Source organism: Natator depressus, chromosome 11, assembly GCF_965152275.1.
Source record: "Natator depressus isolate rNatDep1 chromosome 11, rNatDep2.hap1, whole genome shotgun sequence".
Lineage (NCBI taxonomy): Eukaryota > Metazoa > Chordata > Testudines > Cheloniidae > Natator > Natator depressus.
In genome coordinates, this window is record NC_134244.1 from 76,450,586 (window position 1) to 76,471,942 (window position 21,357).

General features: G+C 41.3%; 1 protein-coding gene across 5 annotated transcripts in view; it reads left to right on the forward strand.

Annotated features, from left to right (window-relative positions):
- The window catches only part of DIP2A (disco interacting protein 2 homolog A), a 254,159-nt gene that overhangs the window by 121,555 nt on the left and 111,247 nt on the right, over positions 1 to 21,357 (forward strand). For 4 of the 5 annotated variants that reach the window (XM_074968204.1, XM_074968206.1, XM_074968205.1 and 1 more), the window contains exon 3: positions 19,405 to 19,524. The exons of the other annotated variant lie outside the window; for it this stretch is intronic. In XM_074968204.1, the coding sequence (XP_074824305.1) occupies positions 19,405 to 19,524 (120 nt within the window). The remainder of the gene's footprint in view (positions 1 to 19,404; positions 19,525 to 21,357) is intronic. 5 annotated transcript variants of the gene reach the window in all.

Sequence of the window (21,357 nt, forward strand, 5' to 3'; positions counted from 1 at the left end):
CTCGAACGTGCCACAAGTACTCCTTTTCTGTTTGCGGCTACAGACTAACACGGCTGCTACTCTGAAACCTGTCCATAGGTGCACTGTATCTTTAATTTTTCATTCTCCTGCTGCATTTTCCTCTGTCATTTCATTTGTAAAAGGATCCAGAGTCTCCTCCTATTGTCTTGATTCTGGCTATCCCTGCCACAACCTCAACAATGTCCTCCTGTTTTTATTTTAAAAGATGTTGAACTTCATTAAACCATTGAGGTATCAAAGCCAGATAATACCAGCTACTTGTGTTTGGCTTGGGCGGGTGGGGAGGAATTTAGCAAAGACTCCCAGGAAACACTGGAGCTGCTTAAAAAATATTTCTCAGTTTTTGCAACTTTGAATGAAAGATTCAGATGGATTTTTAATTGAGTCTTTTAAAAGCCAATTCATTTTAGACATGCAAAATAGGGTTTTATAAGCCAAGAGTGTTTGTTTAGGTACTTAAAACCTTGCATAATTACACAAATATACTTGCATTTCTCTGAAATATTTTGCTCAACACACCTTGTGTTGCTCTAATTATACTGTACCCAGATTACATTCCCTACTTGTACGTTCAGAGGCAGCCAAGTTCAATTGGAAACCACTTATTTCCTTTTAGTGATTTTGACAAAACTGTTCATAGTTAAATGATTCTAATTAGATTCTCTGCCTATAGCAATCATTTACAATTGATTTACAATCCTTTCCTTTGGGAAAAGGGCCCGTTTTCCTTCAGAATGACTGTAAAGGTTTCTGAGGACCCAAGCATAGTGGTGGCATTGTTACCACCTGACCTCCCCTGCTGTAACCAGGTTTTATCATCAGATCAGACATTCTTTTCTCCCTTCATATTTAATGTTCTTCCTCTTATCTTAACTGGAATGTAGCTGAGGCCTGGCCTGATATGAGTAATTAACACATGGAGGGAGGCCTCACTTCTTGGGGGATATAATTAGGCAGGTAAACAGATCATTAGGCTGAAAACAGAACATTTGTGCCAAATAAAATAAGTAAATAGGTCTGTAGGCTACTAGGACAGAATGTGTGAGCCAGCTAAGATAAGAGAGAGAACACCCAGGGAAGATTCACTAACAATGGACAAGATAATTTAGGAAAGTAGAGATGAGATAAAGGAGCATAGACAGTGCAGGGACAGAGCATGCTGCTTCGGGATTGGTTCCTGCAAAGTAACCAAGGCAATCCAAAAGTGTAATGCAATGTAAATGTGTGTAAATGTATGTAAAGGAAGAGGTTTATTGTGTAACTTTGGACACCCTATTCTCCCCACCACCACGACCACCACCACCACCCGTCTCACCACCCGGGTTGAGTCTGATCAACTCAGCCCAGCTTTGCTGCATGCTAAATAAAGGAAGCTGAATAATGAAATCTGGAGTCAACGGTGACTGTTTGGGATCCCAGAAAACTGAATGAAGTGTTGTCCAGTTTTGGGAGAAGATGTTCTGGGTGAGCCGAATGGAAAAGGTCTCCGAGGGAGTCCCAACAGGAAGTAACTAAGGGGGCGCCATTTTAGACTTGGTTGTGACTTAAAGGGAGGAATTGGTTGCGCATCTGAAAGTTGAAGGCTGTTTTGGGTGAAAGTGATTATGAAAGGCTAGAGTTCATGATTCTAAGGAAAAGGAAGAAGTGAGAGCAGCAGAATAAGGGTGATGGACTTGTAAAAAGCTTACTTTAAGAAATTCAGATTGCTGATAGGTGTAAGGTCCCATAAAAAGAAAATCTAAGGGGAAAGGGATTTTAGGGAAGCTGGCAGTTTCTCAAAGAAACAGTATTAAAGGCACAACAACAAACTCCCAATGTGAAGAAAAGATAGGAAAAGCAGTAAGAGGCCAACATGGCTGTGTAGACATATCGTGTGGCTCCACCAGGAGCTCTTCAATGACTTGAAAATCAAACAGTGGTCCTACAAAAAGAGGAAACATGGCTGAATTGTAGAGGAGTACAAAAGAAAAGCAGAAGCATGTAGGGACAAAATCAGAAAGGCTAAGGTACAAAATGAGTTGCACCTAGCAAGGGACATGAAAGTCAACAAGAAGAGGTTCTATAAATCCATTAGACACAAGAAAAAGATGAAGGAAAATGTAGGCTCTCTATTTAGTGAGGAAGCAGAGCTAATTATCAAGGCTGCTATTTTGGTATGGAAATTTATCATAAATTTCATTGGGAGGAGGGAGGGGTCGATAAATCATGGAAAGGCCAGGGAGTGCTGTAAGATGAGGTCCAAGATTGGGGGAGGTATCAGGGCAAGAACATCCCGCAGCAGTACTTTCTGTCCCACTGAGCTGGGCTTTGCTTCCCATTCTGGGCATTGCTACCTGGTGCATGTGGTCACAGTGCCACTCAGATATGGCCCATGTGACCCTCCGTAGATGGAGGTGGAAGGATCAAACCTGAGTGGGGCTGTGACCACATACATCAGGCTAAAATGGCACTTAGTTTCACAGGCTTTATTCAAATTCACAATTTCCATGACCTCTGTGGCAGTATCATAGCCCTAATAGTAATGGACGACACCAAGAAGGTTGAGCTGTTTAATGTATATTTTACTTCAGGCTTTAGTAAAACGGTAAATTCTTGAAGCATGTGGCAAAAACATTGGAAGTTCAGAGGGAGATGGTTCAAGAAAAAGCATATAAGCTGTCTGATATTTTACAATCCACGCATCAAGGCAGAGTTGAATTTGCCTATAAATGAGGGAATACTGGATTCAGCATACAATTTTTGGAATATTCCTGTCTTACTTTCAGCTACTTCAGCAGAAGGTCCTGATCATACATATCATGTACTGCCCAGAGGCTTTGAATGTTTCTGTTCTCATCCAGCTCCATCTTCACTGGTGGTTTCTGCTGCCAATGAAAAATCAAATCCAATGAAAGTCAGAATAGCTAATTACCAAGCCATGTATCCAAATATCATTATCTCCAATAGGATAGATAGATTACCTACTGAATTTAGAGTTGGGGCTTAAATTGGTCTCTGATGACGGACAATTGATTGCTAAAACCTCCCTTTAGGCTGTATTGGATGCAGTGGATTCTGGGATCCATTCCATGGCTTCATGTATTGTAAAGACATTCATCGTGGACGTCGGCTTCAGTTTCCTGAGAGAATGGCAGCCAGCCATTGAAGATTTTACCTTTTGATGGACAGAGTCTATTTAGTGCTGAGACTGAGTCTCTCCGTTCTTAGAAGGACTCAAAATCTGATTGCTGAATATGTATAATCCTGTGTTTAAAAACAAACAATTTCATTCTCAGCCTTTCTTTAACGTCAGTAATGTGTATTATGTTCTGACTCAACAGATTTTCCTTCAGAAGATTTCTTCATTCTAGTTGACATGTAATTGCAGGTTCTGTGATGCTACTGCTATCCAGGGTTAAATAGAATTGGTTTTATCTGCCTTTTCAATATCCTCTGAAGAAGTACCTTGCATTAATCAGAATCTGTAACTGACTTAAGAAAACAGTAGTTCACACAACAGTTTTAATTTACTAGGTTTATAAGACTTGACTTGTATGGGACTGAGGCTTAAAATAACTCTTCTAGTGCTTTGAAGAGTTATACAGATAATGTGGAAATAGTATAAGTAGAGGAAAGTAATGGGAAAAGTTGAAGATAGAATAGACCTATAGCACGTTGCAACTTGTCTTGTGCACAGGATAGAACTTAACAACTTGTTCAAAAGATGTTGTAGTTCTAAGTGCCGGTATTTAATGTTTTTAATTTGTCTGTTCCCTTTTAAAAGGAAATTAAATTGTAATATCTTATTAGCAGCATAGGCTGCAGTGGTATTTATTTGACGGGATAATATAGTCTTGCATTTTTGTTCATTGTAGGTTACAGAGAATGTCTCTCTCAAAGTGCATTCTGATAACTCATCTTCAGAAAAAAAGTCATCAGATATTTTTAAATTTGTTCCTTACTGGTATCCAGGCAGCCAGTTAGCAGTAAAGATTTGCTGAGGGCCCAGGCCAATTCCCATCCAATTCAATGCAAGTCTTTTTTTCCTGGGACTCGGGTGGAGGGGAGGAAATATGAATATGTTGATTTCTTTCCAGAGAAACATATCCCACTAAAAGTTGAGGGAAAAGAACCCTAACAATGAAAGAGTATAGCACACTTTTTTTGTCAGATTGTGTTTGTTGAGTAGAGACAGTTCTAAACCTGAATTACTTGGTGGTAGAATTGGTCAGGTGGTTTGTGTACATGGCTATATGGCTTTGGTGAGGCTTTTTCCAAACCCAGTGACCTTTTCATAGTTGAAAGGTTTAAGGAAAACCGTTTCTCTAGTGGTATTTGACTCTACAAGAACTGAAAAATGCGCTCACTGGTGGTGACTGTGAACACTTTATTGATGAGTCAGGTCAAAATCTTCTGCATAACTTAACCTTGATCTTGGAAATCCTGGGTGTTGTGAAAATAATGCTCCAAATGTGCCCTGCTGTCTTCCAGAGTCTGCGCCAGGCAGGCAGCTCCAGCGCTCCCCTGCTTCCTTTCAGAACACTGTGGGCAGCCGGGAAACCCATACTCATGGCAATCCCAAGAGACTGACTAAAAAACAAGGGGCGGGGTGGTAGAGTAGCATAGACCTTAATCTACCCACCTGTTAGGAGGCAGGAGGTGAGGGAAGGATTAGAGTATTTGGTTGCCACCTTCCTCAGAGCAGTAGTCAGGGAGGGGTAATTCGCTGAAACCAGACGCACGCCGTGCAGCTGCAGGCTGGGACAATGCAATGGAGACCCCTTCTGCCCTTCTAGCCGTTGTTCTCTCCTCCTGCCACACGCTTTTGCACCAGCCATGTTGCTGTGGGGAAGTGAGAGTTCTCCCTCCTAGGAGTTAGAGGGGGGATGGAAGATTTGGCACGTGTCGGATAACTACAAACTAGAGGCTGATACAAACATGTAGGGTCGAAGCCAGGATCCAGGAATGGCATTCAGGAGTTCTAACAGCTGGAGAAGGTGGGGAGTTGGGCTGTTCACCAGTGTGTTGCCCTTAAATCTTGCTAATTGGGGCCCTTCTCACCTTCTGTAACTGCATCTGTTGTTTGTTGTTGTTTATTTGTATTACTGCAGCATCTAGCAGCGCTAGCCATGGACCAGGACCTCGTTGTCCCAGGGGCTGTACACAAACAGTGCAAAAAGAAGGCCTATGCTCCAAGGAGATTGCAGTCTAAATGTAAGATAAGAGACAAAAGAGGGATACAGACAGATAGGGAGCACGAGGAAATAGAGACTGCACTGATCAGCATGTTAGGCAGTAGCATCTGCACACCAGCAGCCTAACTGTTGTGTGGTTTTGTCGGGATCATGGCAAATGAGAGTTCCGAGGCGGAACTTGAAGGCGGGTAATGAAGTTAGCTTTGTAGATTTTCACAGGGAATGAATGCCTCCATAATGTGAGGGACAGCATGGGAGAAAGCACAAAGGTGCTTGTTTAAAACATAACAAGTGGGCAATGGAGACTGGAATCAGGGGCTGAACAAGGTGAGCGTTCATTAGTGAATGAAAGATGATTGGGTGTTTGACCAGGAAGGGCTTTGAAAATGGGTGGGCCGTGTGGTCAAAGCAGTGGGCCAGGAAAATGATTTTTGTAGCAGCATTCTGAACAGATATGAGCAGGACATGATTGCATTTGTCAAGGCCAGAGAGAAGGATGCTGCAGATGGGCGTTTTAGCTGTGGATGAGTAAGAAATGCTGGAATTTAGGGACGCTATGCAAAAAAAATTGACAAGATTTACACAGCCTGGATATGAGGACCTAGTGAGGGGTCCAAGTTGAAGATGATACCCAGGTTACGGGCCTGAGTGACAGACACAATTATGGCGTTGCTGACAGCGATCAAGAAAAGAAGATAGCAGCAAGCATTTGGGTGGATGGGATTAGGAGCTCTGTGTTAGCCATGCTGAGTTTGAGCTGACGGGTCAACATTCATGAGGAGATGGCAGAGACTGGGCCTGAGATTTTTGTTTTGACAGGAGACAGGTCTGGAGTAGGGAGGTAAATCTGTGAGCTGTCAACCTGGTAAGGGTAGTTGAATTTGTGTGTACAGATAAAATAAGGTACCCAGGTTTACCCAGAGACAAGGTAATAGGGTTAGGTCTCTGGCTAGTGTCTGGTAAATTCAAGCATGGATAACACATTCTTAATGAATTTTAGAGGCTGTGTTCTACTCATTCATTTTCCCACAGTTCTCTAGCTCTTGAGGCTGCTGTGGTAGATCAGTCTTGTGCCCCTCAGTTGAAGGCAAGGGAGTGTTGAAACTTTCCCAGAAAGAAGATTTCACACATGGTGCCTGAGACAAATAAATGAATGAGCAATAGTATGGCAATTATATTGGACCCAGACACCCACATGGAAGGGGGTGTTATTTTTACATCTAGCTTCCCTGAGAGAGAGAACCGGCGATAAGCATGTGGTAGTGTACCTGGGTCCCAGTCTGAGTGGAATAATCATGACATTCAATCCTGAGACAGGTAAGGCCCAGAGGCCTAACATCTTTGCTAGGTGTGTGCAGGAGAGACCAAAAGGTGGGCAGACGTGCAGCTAGTCCTGGAACTGACACACCCAGGTTTCAGTCCCTTGAGAATAGGTCCTGTATCCATTAGTTCTCCAGCTCTCACAAAGTTCCTGCAACAAGTCAGGGACATCAAGACCGGCTATTTCTAATGTAAAAACTTAACATTACTGTCTCATTTTGCAACAAACCAAAAAAAGTGCATGTTTCTCGCTTTACAGTTCTGTTGTGACTGTTCATATCTAAAAATCACTTTAAAGGAGTAGAGGGCATGAGACAGTTTGCCTAAGGGGGGTGTGTGTGTTCTGTGGGTGTGTACAGGTTTTGGAATAAATAAATGGCAATTATATAGAAAATTGGTGTGAATAAAAAGGCTTTAATATAGTAAAATAGGTCACTCAAAGGTAAATATTGGTAGTTCTCTAAATTTAGGTTGCCCCCGCAATTTTCATAACAAAAGTTGTGGGGTGCCACAGTAAATTACAAAACTGGGCTATCATTGTTTTATCATCGGCTTTCTTTCTCCTTCCCTCTGCAGTACATTGAACCCCTCTCCTTTTATTTTTTCTGTTTTGCTCCTATTTTAATTTAGAGCTAGGTTGACAGCTGCAGGAAGACTTAAAGGTGACATGTGAAGGGGGAAATGGCTTTTTGCCTCTTACTTTCTTTGCTTCCTTGTGTTTAAAGAAATCTTAAAATGTCTCCTCCCCCTGAAAAAACCCAAACAGGCAACTTTATTTTATATGCAAAAATGTATGAATGGCTACAGACTCCAATGGACCTTACCGGGCAACTTAATAGTACAACTGAGCAAATAATTGATTTTTCAGTTCAATAGACAAACTGAAAAATGCATTTAAAAAATTTGTTTGTAACCAAAATTATATTTTTGATTTTTCCTCACCAAAATGAAGAATCAAACATGTCAATTCAATATGATATTTCTTTTTTGCTGAATTTGCTAGTCGTTTGTCTCTCAAAAAATCATTTTTTCAGCAAATTTTCTATTCACCAAAAAAAATTTCACCCAGCTCTACTTGATAGAACATTAAATATCAAATGAGACTATTTATTATTATTGCTATGTAATATTTCTAATATGGTAACTCAGAGGCACTGATCAAGATCATTTCTCCATTCTGCTTAGTGCTGTTCCAGCGTAAAGGTAGACGTGGTCTTTATTCTGAAGAGATTACAAACTGAGAACTATATAACCCAAATTAAAACAATCTACATAATTAGAGGATGAATTGTTTTTCACTTTCAGAATTTGCAACCCAGTACATCTCATTGCAGGTAGGCTAAACCAGGCATTTTCTCTCTACTTTCATTAGAAGAAATGTGACCACCAATCCTCCCTGAGTAGGAGATTAATTCATGACCAGTGAAATCTGATCATTACATTGACCTGTATAAAGTAAAATCACAGGAAATAAGATAGCTTGTTAGGGGGCTTATTCCTTCACCCACTTACTTCCCTGGTCCTTCTCGCATGAACAGAGAGCAACAATACCCGAAGTCCAAAGGTGCAAACAATTCGATGTTTATTGGGGTGAACTTCCAGCAAGCATGATTCCAGTTTCCTTCCTTAGTGTCCCCCTTCCCAGCTCTGACACCACAGAGCCTTACACCTGTGTCCCTGTTCCCATTCCTGCCCTTAGCCAAACATGATTCCAATTTCCTTACTCCCATTCCCTGTTCCCATCTCCCCCACCCACACACCCATCCCCTCACTTCCTGATTGACTGCAGACTATATAGTAAAACTTGAGTTCTGCTTAGCTATACCTTAACCAATCATTTTCCTGAAATTTAACTAACCAATCCTAACATATTGTAACATGATTATGTAACGAATTATATCCCACCACCTGAATTAGTTTACACCCAGCAAAATTAATTATGCAGCAGACAGGAACAATCACAGAACCAGACAAAGATTATACAGACAAACAATAGCAAAGTGGGAAGTATAATGACAAAACAATACAGAAGTGAGGATTTCACATCCCAGCTATTGATAAGCGAGTTCTTGCCAGACAGGATGCTATCAAACGAAGTTTCCTTTTACATCTTCTAGGCACTTCCCTTTCTCTGGAGGTGATAGGCACTATCAGGACAGGACTGTATTCCTAACAGCCCAATAGCACCTTATTTCAATGTGACTAGTTTGGAATGTAAGGATGTGAGGGGTCGCTTCCCAGTTTATGGCTGCTTAGCCAAAGATCTTAGCCTAAGCACAGGGCCTCAGACTGTCACAGGAAGAGAAGGACCTTACACCAGCAGACAGTGATTTTGATTCTTTCTTTTATATCTCTATAACTAGCCAAGTGATAAGAATATACCTAAATTCTTCGAGTACAGACCTTTACCAACAGGCCTGAATATCTGTATCTTAACATAGCTCAATTAAATTCATAAATTTATTCCTAACCATTGGAGGAAGAAAATATTTAAATCTTGGTCCCATTCAATTGTAATCCTATCCTTTGTAGAATGAGACTTCTCAACTAATTAGATTTATTCACCTATTGGGCTTGGAAGGTGACTTTCCACTCTCTTTAGCTTTGGGATATATCTAAAAGACTAGAGAGGTAGTGATAATAGATCGAGTGTTGAAGATGTATCTCAGATACTAATACTTTGATTGTTTTATTTAAAGTTGATTTAGCTTCTGTCTGTGAACAGCTCTTTACAGCATCTGGTTTTTCAGTGTGGTTCCCCAGTGTGTTTTTAAACCAAAATGTCCAGCTAGCTTAACTGAGGGATAAGCTAGTAAAGTGATTTGCTCAGCACAACAGTAAATTAACCATTCAGCCAGGTTTACAGAGCAGGGTTCTTCTGGCACACGGTCTTTTGAAGTAGCTGGTAGACATTATTGTTATCTATTGTGTTCTGAGACATTTTCAGCAGAAGAAAAGATCTCATTGCCAAATTAAATAGATGTTAGTGCCATAACTCAAAAGCAAATTCATTCTAAACCAAAGCAAAAATGCAATGTAGCATAATAAACGGCCATGTTTTTTGTAGATTTAATGTTGGTGTCTTTAACTCACAGTTCAATACCTTACTCTTTGTGAACACTTTACTTGAAGGGTGGTAGTAATGATCTTGTGGTTAGGGCATTGACTTTTGATTCAGGAAACCTGGGTTCAGTTCTCACCTGTGCCACAGACTTTCTGTGTGATCTTGGGAAAATCTTTACCTTACAGGGATCTTGTGATGTTAAATGCATTAAAGTATATTTAATTACAGTGCAACAATCTTAGCTCTGACCCACAAATTAACTTTTGAGTCATCTGTCGTCATAGTATCATTAGAATGGCATGGGGCATGTTGTCTGGTAAATTTCCATGCAGATTTGCAAGGTTGAGGAAAGCATGTTTCTGATATAAGGTACCTTAATGTTGGTATCCATGCTCATCTGAATTAATGAGTTAGCCTTTCTGGAGAAATTGGTTTTACTTTCATGAACCTAGCCTTACATTTTCTTCAGCTCACAAAGAGTTCACCTTTCTGTCGGTCTTTCGTCAAAAATCTGTTGCACGCATTGTGGTGAGGATTTGAGCTCTTTACCCTTCATGCTTGTACCATGATAGGCTTCCTGAATCCTTCACTCTGGTTTTTTTGTCTGGATTTCTTGTGCTCTGCAATTCTGTTTCCTTTCTGCTCTGCCCAATGGTAGGATGGCTTGAGGTGTTAGGGTGCACTGGCCCTTTGGCTACATTGTAAAGTTCCCCTTCCGAAGATAAACAAGAGTCCAAACAAAAGACAAAAATTATTTCTGTCACAGCCTCAAAGGTCTTTCGGGCCCAGAATCTTCTTTTCTCTCATGGCCTTGGGCTGGACCACTGTCCATAGTTTGGGGCTCAGGAGCCTTCGTGGTTTACACAAATATTCGCTACACAGAAGTGGAATGTTGGGAATCAAGATCCCTGGGTTCTGTTCCTAGCTCTAGCAGGGAGTGGAGTCTAGTGATTATAGATAGCATAGCCAAGCACACAGATTTGGTGCATTCATTCTTAAAGGCATCATGATTGTGGGTGAGGTTTGAGTCTGCCACATCAGAGATGGCATCTTACTGCATACTCTGAAGTGACATTGTGCAACATCTGTTACTCAGTCTGTAAACTGGAGAGAATACTTGTCTCCCTCCCAAGTTCAGAGTTATAAAGCCTTGCTTGATATTAAGAACTGTGAAGTACACAGAATCATTAATACCAGTAAGTGGACATGCTGAGACTTAAACTTATGGTGCCCTCCTGCTCAGTACTACTTTTCACAGGCCAAAGAGATAGCTGTGGGTAGTGGCTTCCACTGATGTATTCTGTCTGGAGCCCAAGATCTTTGAGGTATAGATGGAACACCTCAAGCAACCTAGTGACAGAGGATATGGAAAAAGCTAATGTACTCAATGCTTTTTTTGCTTCTGTCTTCACGAACAAGGTCAGCTCTCAGACTACTGCACTGGGCAGCACAGCATGGGGAGGAGGTGACCAGCCCTCTGTGGAGAAAGAAGTGGTTCGGGACTATTTAGAAAAGCTGGACGAGCACAAGTCCATGGGGCCGGATGCGCTGCATCCGAGAGTGCTAAAGGAGTTGGCAAATGTGATTGCAGAGCCATTTGCCATTATCTTTGAAAACTCATGGCGACTGGGGGAAGTCCCGGACGACTGGAAAAAGGCTAATGTAGTGCCCATCTTTAAAAAAGGGAAGAAGGAGGATCCTGGGAACTACAGGCCAGTCAGCCTCACCTCAGTCCCTGGAAAAATCATGGAGCAGGTCCTCAAGAAATCAATTCTGAAGCACTTAGAGGAGAGGAAAGTGATCAGGAACAGTCAGCATGGATTCACCAAGGGCAAGTCATGCCTGACTAATCTAGTTGCCTTCTATGATGAGATAACTGGCTCTGTGGATGAGGGGAAAGCAGTGTACATGTTGTTCCTTGACTTTAGCAAAGCTTTTGACACGGTCTCCCACAGTATTCTTGCCAGCAAGTTAAAGTAGTATGGGCTGGATGAATGGACTATAAGGTGGATAGAAAGTTGGCTAGATTGTCGGGATCAATGGGCAGTGATCAATGGCTCCATGTCTAGTTGGCAGCCGGTATCAAGTGGAGTGCCCCAAGGGTCGGTCCTGGGGCTGGTTTTGTTCAATATCTTCATAAATGATCTGGAGGACGGTGTGGATTGCACCCTCAGCAAGTGTGCAGATGACACTAAACTGGGAGGAGTGGTAGATACGCTGGAGGGTAGGGATAGGATACAGAGGGCCCTAGACAAATTAGAGGATTGGGCCAAAAGAAATCTGATGAGGTTCAACAAGGACAAGTGCAGAGTCCTGCACTTAGGACGGAAGAATCCCATGCACTGCTGCAGATTAGGGACCGAATGGCTAGGCAGCAGTTCTGCAGAAAAGGACCTAGGGGTTACAGTGGACGAGAAGCTGGATATGAATCAACAGTGTGCCCTTGTTGCCAAGAAGGCCAATGGCATTTTGGGATGTATAAGTAGGGGCATAGCGAGCAGATCGAGGAACGTGATCGTTCCCCTCTATTCGACATTGGTGAGGCCTCATCTGGAGTACTGTGTCCAGTTCTGGGCCCTACACTACAAGAAGGATGTGGAAAAACTGGAAAACATCCAGCAGAGGGCAACAAAAATGATTAGGGGACTGGAACGCATGAGTTATGAGGAGAGGCTGAGGGAACTGGGATTTAGTCTGCAGAAGAGAAGAATGAGGGGGGATTTGATAGCTGCTTTCAACTACCTGAAAGGGGGGTTCCAAAGAGGATGGATCTAGACTGTTCTCAGTGGTAGCAGATGACAGAACGAGAAGTAATGGTCTCAAGTTGCAGTGGGGGAGGTTTAGGTTGGATATTAGGAAAAACTTTTTCACTAGGAGGGTGGTGAAACACTGGAATGTGTTACCCCCAGGGAGGTGGTGGAATCTCCTTCCTTAGATATTTTTAAGGTCAGGCTTGACAAAGCCCTGGCTGGGATGATTTAGTTAGGGATTGGTCCTGCTTTGAGCAGGGGGTTGGACTAGATGACCTCCTGAGGTCCCTTTCAACCCTGATATTCTATGATTCTGAGGTCAGTGGGACTGGATCATGGTCAGTGCAGATGGAATGTTCTAAAATTTTAGCAGCAAGCCTCTGAGAAGTTTTACTGAGCACCTGCAAATGGCAGTTTTCAGAGACTTGTAACTTTGCCAGATTTTGGTGGATTTTTCATGACCATAACAGAAAGCATCTCTCTGACCCTACCACTATCTCCCCACTAACCTTCAAGTTCCTGCTCCAAAGCATGGAGGCTCAAGGACTTTTCAAAGAAACATTTGGAAGGTTTATTAACCTTAAGGGAAAATAAGTTGTTTTGCTAATTTCATTCACAGAAATGCCTGACTTATTTTGCTGAAACTTTCCAAAAAAATAAAATATCAGCCTGAGGCTGAGAGAACCATTAAGAATTTCAGACCAAATGGTTAACATTTGGCAAAATTGTAAGTAACTGAAAACAGGGAGTTAGAATGAACAGTGGTAGGCCTCCCAGTTCCACATATGAGGTAGAAAATCAGTAAAGGACAAAACCATTTCTTTTGGATTTGCAGTTCATCTCTTATTTTCCAACCAAGATGACTAGTATTATAGTAGGTCTTAGAGGTTTCAGAGTAACAGCCGTGTTAGTCTGTATTCGTAAAAAGAAAAGGAGTACTTGTGGCACCTTAGAGACTAACCAGTTTATTTGAGCATGAGCTTTCGTGAGCTACAGCTCACTTCATCGGATGCATAGCATATCGTGGAAACTGCAGAAGACATTATATACACACAGAGACCATGAAACAAAACTTCCTCCCACCCCACTCTCCTGCTGGTAACAGCTTATCTAAAGTGATCATCAAGTAGGACCATTTCCAGCACAAATCCAGGTTTTCTCACCCTTCCCCCCCCCACACACACACACACATACAAACTCACTCTCCTGCTGGTAGTAGCCCATCCCTCTTTGAAACCTCTCTTTATAATGCGCATGATAATCAAGGTGGGTCATTTCCAGCACTAATCCAGGTTTTCTCACCCCCCCCCCCACACCCCCCTCCAAAAACCACACACACAAACTCACTCTCCTGCTGGCAATAGCTCATCTTACAATGTGCACAGCAATAATCCAAGTTTAACCAGAACGTCTTGGGGGGGGTTTGTAGGAAAAAAACAAGGGGAGATAGGCTACCTTGCATAATGACTTAGCCACTCCCAGTCTCTATTCAAGCCCAAATTAATAATATCCAATTTGCAAATGAATTCCAATTCAGCAGTTTCTCGCTGGAGTCTGGATTTGAAGTTTTTTTGCTTTAAGATAGCGACCCTCATGTCTGTGATTGCGTGACCAGAGAGATTGAAGTGTTCTCCGACTGGTTTATGAATGTTATAATTCTTAACATCTGATTTGTGTCCATTTATTCTTTTACGTAGAGACTGTCCAGTTTGACCAATGTACATGGCAGAGGGGCATTGCTGGCACATGATGGCATATATCACATTGGTGGATGTGCAGGTGAACGAGCCTCTGATAGTGTGGCTGATGTTGTTAGGCCCTGTGATGGTGTCCCCTGAATAGATATGTGGGCACAGCTGGCAACGGGCTTTGTTGCAAGGATAGGTTCCTGGGTTAGTGGTTCTGTTGTGTGGTATGTGGTTGTTGGTGAGTATTCGCTTCAGGTTGGGGGGCTGTCTGTAGGCAAGGACTGGCCTTTCTCCCAAGATTTGTGAGAGTGTTGGGTCATCCTTCAGGATAGGTTGTAGATCCTTAATAATGCGTTGGAGGGGTTTTAGTTGGGGGCTGAAGGTGACGGCTAGTGGCGTTCTGTTATTTTCTTTGTTAGGCCTGTCCTGTAGTAGGTGACTTCTGGGAACTCTTCTGGGTCTATCAATCTGTTTCTTCACTTCCGCAGGTGGGTATTTGTAGTTGTAAGAATTCTTGATAGAGATCTTGTAGGTGTTTGTCTCTGTCTGAGGGGTTGGAGTCTTGCCTTTCATATTTTTGGTTTTTTTCCTAACTCAAGCACATCATCCTTTCTGAGCAAAACAAATTATTAGCTATTAGACAGCAAATACAAAACCAGAAATTGTAGGGTACAAGATATGATTTATGCTATGCTCTTAACAGAGGCATACATAAGGAAAGAAGTTGATGTAGAGCAGGTGGTCTGGTCAAGAGGATGAGAAGTATGTCAGAGTTTTGGACAGTAAGACACTGAGAATATTATGTTTCAAGAAAATGAACTTGAAAATTCACTTTGGTAAGCTGAGGCAGAACAGCTGGCATACTTATATCAAACTCTGAAAACTCACTGTCGGTGTAGATGTGAAGGCCAGATATTCAAAAGTCTTCAAAAAACCTTCCTGGAGAAGACCACTTGCATAAATGCTGGAAGATCTCTTGTGTAAGATAAAAATATCACAAATATTTCTCTCTCGTTTTGTGCTTTTCTGTAAGTGTATTAGTATTTTTTCAGTAAGAGTTGTTACCTGCTTTCTTATGAGTCAGAGCATGAGTTATCAAAAGCTTCTTTCCTCCAACATCTGGATTTTGAGAGAGTTTATCTTTAGTTCTAAAGAGACTAGGACTAGGTTGGAAAAGAAAAGAGTACGGGAGACATAGATAAGAGATACTCTATGTAAAATAATGACATACAGGGTAGGACAAATGGGTGCTCAGAGTTGCGTTGATACAAGAACAAGAATTTGTTCTGGCAGCACATTTTACATGGGTCAGAGGAAATATCACACCATGTGATATTAAGGCAAATAGCCTAGTAAACATTAAAAATGTATCCGCAGTTAAACAAGTAAGGATAAAATACTACTTCAAAGTATAAACTGGTCACCTGGTGGTGGTAGGGAGAAAATTGCTCTCATGATGTAGCATTGCACAGGTTATGGTGGTTATGCTTTCTTTTGAAGAATTTACCATTCTTCATTATCAGAGACAGAGCAAACTAAATGGATCGTTGTTTTGTTCATTTATATTTTGTTCTGGCATCCCATTGCTTTCCGTGAAGAAACTGAGGACTTGAATTAATGATATTTTTTTAAGATTTTGGTTTTATACTTTTTGACAAAGCTTCTGTAGTAGATGAGAGGATAAAAGCATTAAGTGAAAGCATTCAGTTTAAAGTTGGGAGTTTCCCTGTAGATTTTAGTAGTAGTTAAAAGTGCAAGAACTCGTCTTCTGGGAGGGGGGTTTACTAGTTGTTGTTGAAGTTTGGGTCTCTGATTTGGTTGACCATTTTGTCCTTTTATTTGTCAGCAAGTAGGGATTGTTGGTCTCCACTGAGTTTCCCTTGGAGATGTTACAGGGATCTTATAAAATATGAATCTTCTCGGTACTGCTCTTTTACATTGACTCTGATTACACACACTTACATTCTTCATCCCTGCCTGCTGTCATCCTTGCATAATCTGGCTGCCTTATTTGTGGAATTGCTTGGGAGAGGAAGGAACACTCTTCTGTTTTTATTTTGAAAATAAGGAAATATCAGATTGTTCTTTCAGTTTACTGTGGTGCAGGGTTGACTTACTGTAGAATTAAGACTAACTAAGTCTTAAATTGCTTTTGTGGCAGAGATCTATTTCCTGTTAAGTAAATGATTTTCAGATAATGGGATAGATTTGATCCCTACCTAGTTGATTTTAGGATGAAGTATGTATCTTAGTGCTGGGCAATTCACACCTTTTCTCTTGTTCGCAGTGTTAGTTGCAGCTGTGTCTCTCCCAGGATATTGGAGACACAATGTGGGTGAGGTAATATCTTTTATTGTCCCAACTTCTGTTGGGAGAGATAAGCTTTCAAGCCACACAGAGCTCGTCTTCAGGCTGGGAAAAGTACTCACAGCAACACTGCAAAATGCAAGGTGAAACATATTGTTCAGCATAAGTAGTTAGTGCATATTGTAAGGGACCGTTCAAGGTAGACACCACATCCCCACTGACCATCATAACAAAAAAGAATCATCTGACTGGACGCCACAGAGCGGATGAAACGCTCTTGATCATTACACTGATTGCTTCAGGGAAAAAAGTTGATTGTGAAATCCTTAACAAACATCACATTCACCATAATCTCCCCACTGCTGAGAGGACAGCCCTATAGTCCCTGAAATCTAACCACCAGATAGTGATCAAACCAGCAAAGGGGCCCCATTGTAGTCCTCAACTGTGATGATTAAGTTAACGAGGCCAACGAACAACTCTCTGACACCACCTAAAATATAGAACTCACAGAAGACCCCACGCCACACTTTACCCAGGAATTTAAGGATATCATCAAATCCTTCCCCAAACAAATCAAGAGAAACTCTACAAACTCATCCCCCATGAACTCACCCCAGGGACCTTCTGTATACTTCCTAAGATATACAAACAAGGGAATCCAAACAGACCCATCATATCTGGCCATGGCACCCTTACTGAAGTAATATTGGGATTCATAAAATCCATCCTCAAACTGCTTACCACACAAAGGGCCAGCTTCCTCCAGGACACAACTGACTTCCTGTACAAACTCCGCAACATTAACAACCTGCCTCAGAACACCATCTTTGCCACTGTGGATGTCTCTTCCCTATACACCAACATCCCTCACAATGACAGCATAGCCGTCTGCCTCAAATATTTACAAGTCAATGGACAACTCTCGGATATCCAACCCAAACATGTCGCCAAACTCATCCATTTCTTCCTCACTCGTAGCTATTTTACATTCACCAGCAAACACTTTGTCCAAACCGTGTGTACTAGGATGGCTTCCCAATATGCCAACCTCTTCATGGGCCACCTTGAAGAAGAATCTCTCAACAAATGCACCAGGAAACCAGTGATATCCCTGAGATTATATATCAATGATATTTTCATCCTCAGGACAGACGCCTTAAGCGCCTTCATAGATTTCCACCACAACTTCAAACAACCGCCACCCATCCATCAAACACTCTCTGGAACACTCCAACACTACCATCAACTTCTTGGACACCACAATGAGCTTCAACAGTGGAACCCTATAGATCACCATATACAAGAAACTCATGGATCCCCACACCTACCTTCTTAGATCCAGTAACCAGTCCTAACATACCAAGCAGTCTGTTTATCTACAGCCAGGCACTCAAATACCACAGAATATGCTCTGAGAAGAAAGTCCATGATATACATCTTAACACACTTAAAACCGCCTTCACCAAACAAGGACACTACACCAGAGAAGTAGATCGTATCGTGGAATGTACCATCCAAATACCCTAAGAGAACCTGCTTCAATACAAAAATAAAAACCCTTCTGACCACGCACCCCTACTTGTCACCTGTCACCCCACACTGGAACCCATATGGGGTATCGTCAAACAAATACAACCCATACTCAATGGGGACCCCCATCCTGAAAGAAATCTTTCCTGACCCCCCTCCTCTGGTCTTGAAACAATCCCCCAGCATCTCCAAGCTCATCATCAGAAGCAGGATCCCCACAGACCAGAACACACCAACTCAGAGTAGCACCAGACCCTGCCAGACCAACAGATGCAAAACCAGCAGACATACCTCCATTGCTACAATGATCAACATCCACTCTCCCCCCACCACCTCACCTTTCAAGATCCGTGTATCCTACACATGCCTATCACATGTGGTGTACCTCATCCAGTGCACTAAATGCTCCAGTAACAGCTTTGTGGGTGAAACCAGACAATCACTGTGTGCTCAAATGAATTCACACAGGAAAATGTTAAGACAAAACCATCCTGTCACCTGTGGTTGAATGCATCTCACAAAGCAATCACTCTATATCAGACCTCTCAGTCCTTTATCCTCAAAGGAAATCTGCACACCACTTTTTCATAAGATGACCCTGTGAGCTTAAATTCATGACTCTGCTAGACACTGAAAATCATAACCTGAACTGAATTTACGGCTTATTACAACAGTCTGTAACCCATTAATCCTCCTTTTTGTCCTATAACTGCAGAGGTGTTAATGGGCCACTCTACCTTGAATGGTCCCTTACAATATGTGCTAAGTACTTATGCTGAACAATCTGTTCCACCTTGAATTTTGCTGTGATGCTGGGAGTACCTTTCCCGGATCTGAAGAAGAGCTCTGTGTAACTCAAAAGCTTGTCTTTCTCACCAACACAAGTTGATCCAATAAAAGATATTCCGTCTCTCTCACACACACCCGTCTCAGCTTTTTTCTTGACATTTTACAATAAGTTCTTTCAGCCCATTTGGACGGTCTGTGATGCAGAATAATTTATTAGGAGAAATCATTTCTGGGATTTAGATCTGCCTGTCCCATCTTTCCATGAACTTGTCTTTGGATTAGCATGAAGGCACTACTTTTGATAAGCACTCTTTACACTATGCTGTTGATCGAAGTAGTTGTATTTTCAATTGTTTAGAAATGTTGGATAGTTTTGGGTAAAATAATAATCAGTTCAGATTGATGGATTTGAGTCATAGAAACTGAAGCTGCAGGTAAGAAAATTAGTTTTTTTTTTAATATTGACTGAGTTATGTTTCAGTTCTGCTTTACAGATAGGTTGCATGAATTAACGTTTGTGAGTCAGCATCAGACTTTGTAAAAATACTTCAACTATTGGAATTTAATTAAATATCCTTTTTCATTGTAACCTTTGGTAATAGTTTTTAAACCTGGCTCTTGGATGGTATAGTTTACTTTTTCTAAAAAAAAAAAATAGGTCTCTTTGTATTGGGAGATACAAGCATTCATACATCACTGGCCAGATACTGTCTGTTAGTAGATGTGAATTGTTTACATGAGGTGGAATTGTATTTCAGGTGTAGATCCATCCCTGCAAGCAGAGAACAGAATCCCAGGCTCTTCACAGGCTACAGCTGCTGTATCTAAACAGCAAAAATCACGGTCTACCAACTCCAGAGATGAGCGCTTCCGATCTGGTAAGGAAAATCTATGCAGCTAAAACAAAATGGGTGCCCCAACAGTATCATTACACCCATAAAGAGGTACAAATATTATGCTTAAGGAGCCAAGTGAAGTGCGTTCCATATTGGAAGAAGGCAAGATATGAGGAAATGTGTCCAAGCAGCTGTGCTGTATGTACACATAGGCAATGCCTGGCCAACTCCAAAGTGAAGAAAATGATTGGGGAAGAAAGAAAATCATAAACACATTCTGATGTTTTCCTTGTTATGGACTTAAACCATGCTTAACAATTTTCTCTCGTCAGCCAGTCCTGCTTCCTATCATTGGAGCACCCTGTGCTAATTTTTCCAGGGCTGTGATTTTTTTTTTCACATAAGGGTTATAGAATTACCATATTTACCAAAGTTCTCTTTCAAACGTTTCCTGACTTGAAGCAAATACACACAAGAAAGGGAAACATCACAATGGATATTCCACATGAACTTTTAAACATGCTTCAGTGCAACAAAGAAACCTGTTTTTGGAAATTTCTATGAAAATATCCATATCCTCCTCATATCCTGCTTCCATTGTTACTGCTCAGGTGGCTAAAATACATTGTGTTTTGATGTGAAATTCCTTCTCACAATACTGAGAAAGGCAGGTGCTTTTTGGAAGCAGTCATCTGGTAAGTCTGTCCACGAGGTTCTAACTAGAATGCTATTTCGGTGTGCTGTTGAGGGTAACTACATGTCCCAGGACTGGGGAGGAAGGAGCAAATGGCTGCATAATCTAAATTTTTGAAGTAATATCCTACTAATCCTTGGGTCGCCTTGCTTTTAACTGCTTGGCACCCCTACTTATGGATTCACATTTTTATTGCTGGCATTCCCATTGAGAAAACCCTGCTCTTAAAATCAAGGCATTACATCTCCATGGTTTGTTTTTTGAATAATCCAAGGGTTGATGGGATCTTTTGTGTGTTTTGGGTAGCATGTGCAAGGGCTTTTAGGAAAGATATGTGCTATCCAAAGAATAGATTTTCTGAAGTTTGGGGATGAGCATAATAATAAATATCAATGAGAATTAATTAAATGGGATACTTAAGGTTAACTTGAATATATAATTTAGTCATTTGCTTTAAATTCCATCTCTTTTGTGTATCAGACTTATTTGCAATATAATTTTACTATCTGCAAACAAAGTGTTTTATGTGTATCTAAAAATACACTGTAGAGGAAGCCTATCATTGGTTGATGTGGAGAAAAGGACAAACTAGGGCAGTAACTATGAGAGGGCCTTTTGTGTCTAAAGGTGTTGGTAGTATAATAAAAAGATTCTGTATTGTGTGGAAGGGTTTAGCATAGAAACATTGACAGTAGAACCTCAGAGTTACAAACCCGTCGGGAATGGAGGTGGTTTGTAACTCTGAACAAAACATTAGGGTGGTTCTTTCAAAAGTTTATAATTCAACGTTGACTTAATGCACTTTTGAAACTTTACTATGCAGAAGACAAATGCAGGTTTTAACCATCTTAATTTAAATGAAACATGCACAGAGTTTCCTTACCTTGTCAAATCTTTTTTTAAATCTTTCCCTTTTTTTTTTTTAGTAGTTTACATTTAACACAGTGCTGTACTGTATTTACCCCCCCTCCCTTTTTTTTTTTTTTTTTTTTTTTTTTGGTCGTTGCTGTCGCCTGATTGTGTACTTTCGGTTCCGAATGAGATGTGTGGTTGACTGGTCAGTTCGTAACTCTGGTGTGCATAACTCTGAGGTTCTACTGTATTCCCACTGTTAATGGTTATTGGGGTAGTCTTGAGAAGAATTTCAGCTTGCATACATATATATCAGATTTCAGAGTAAC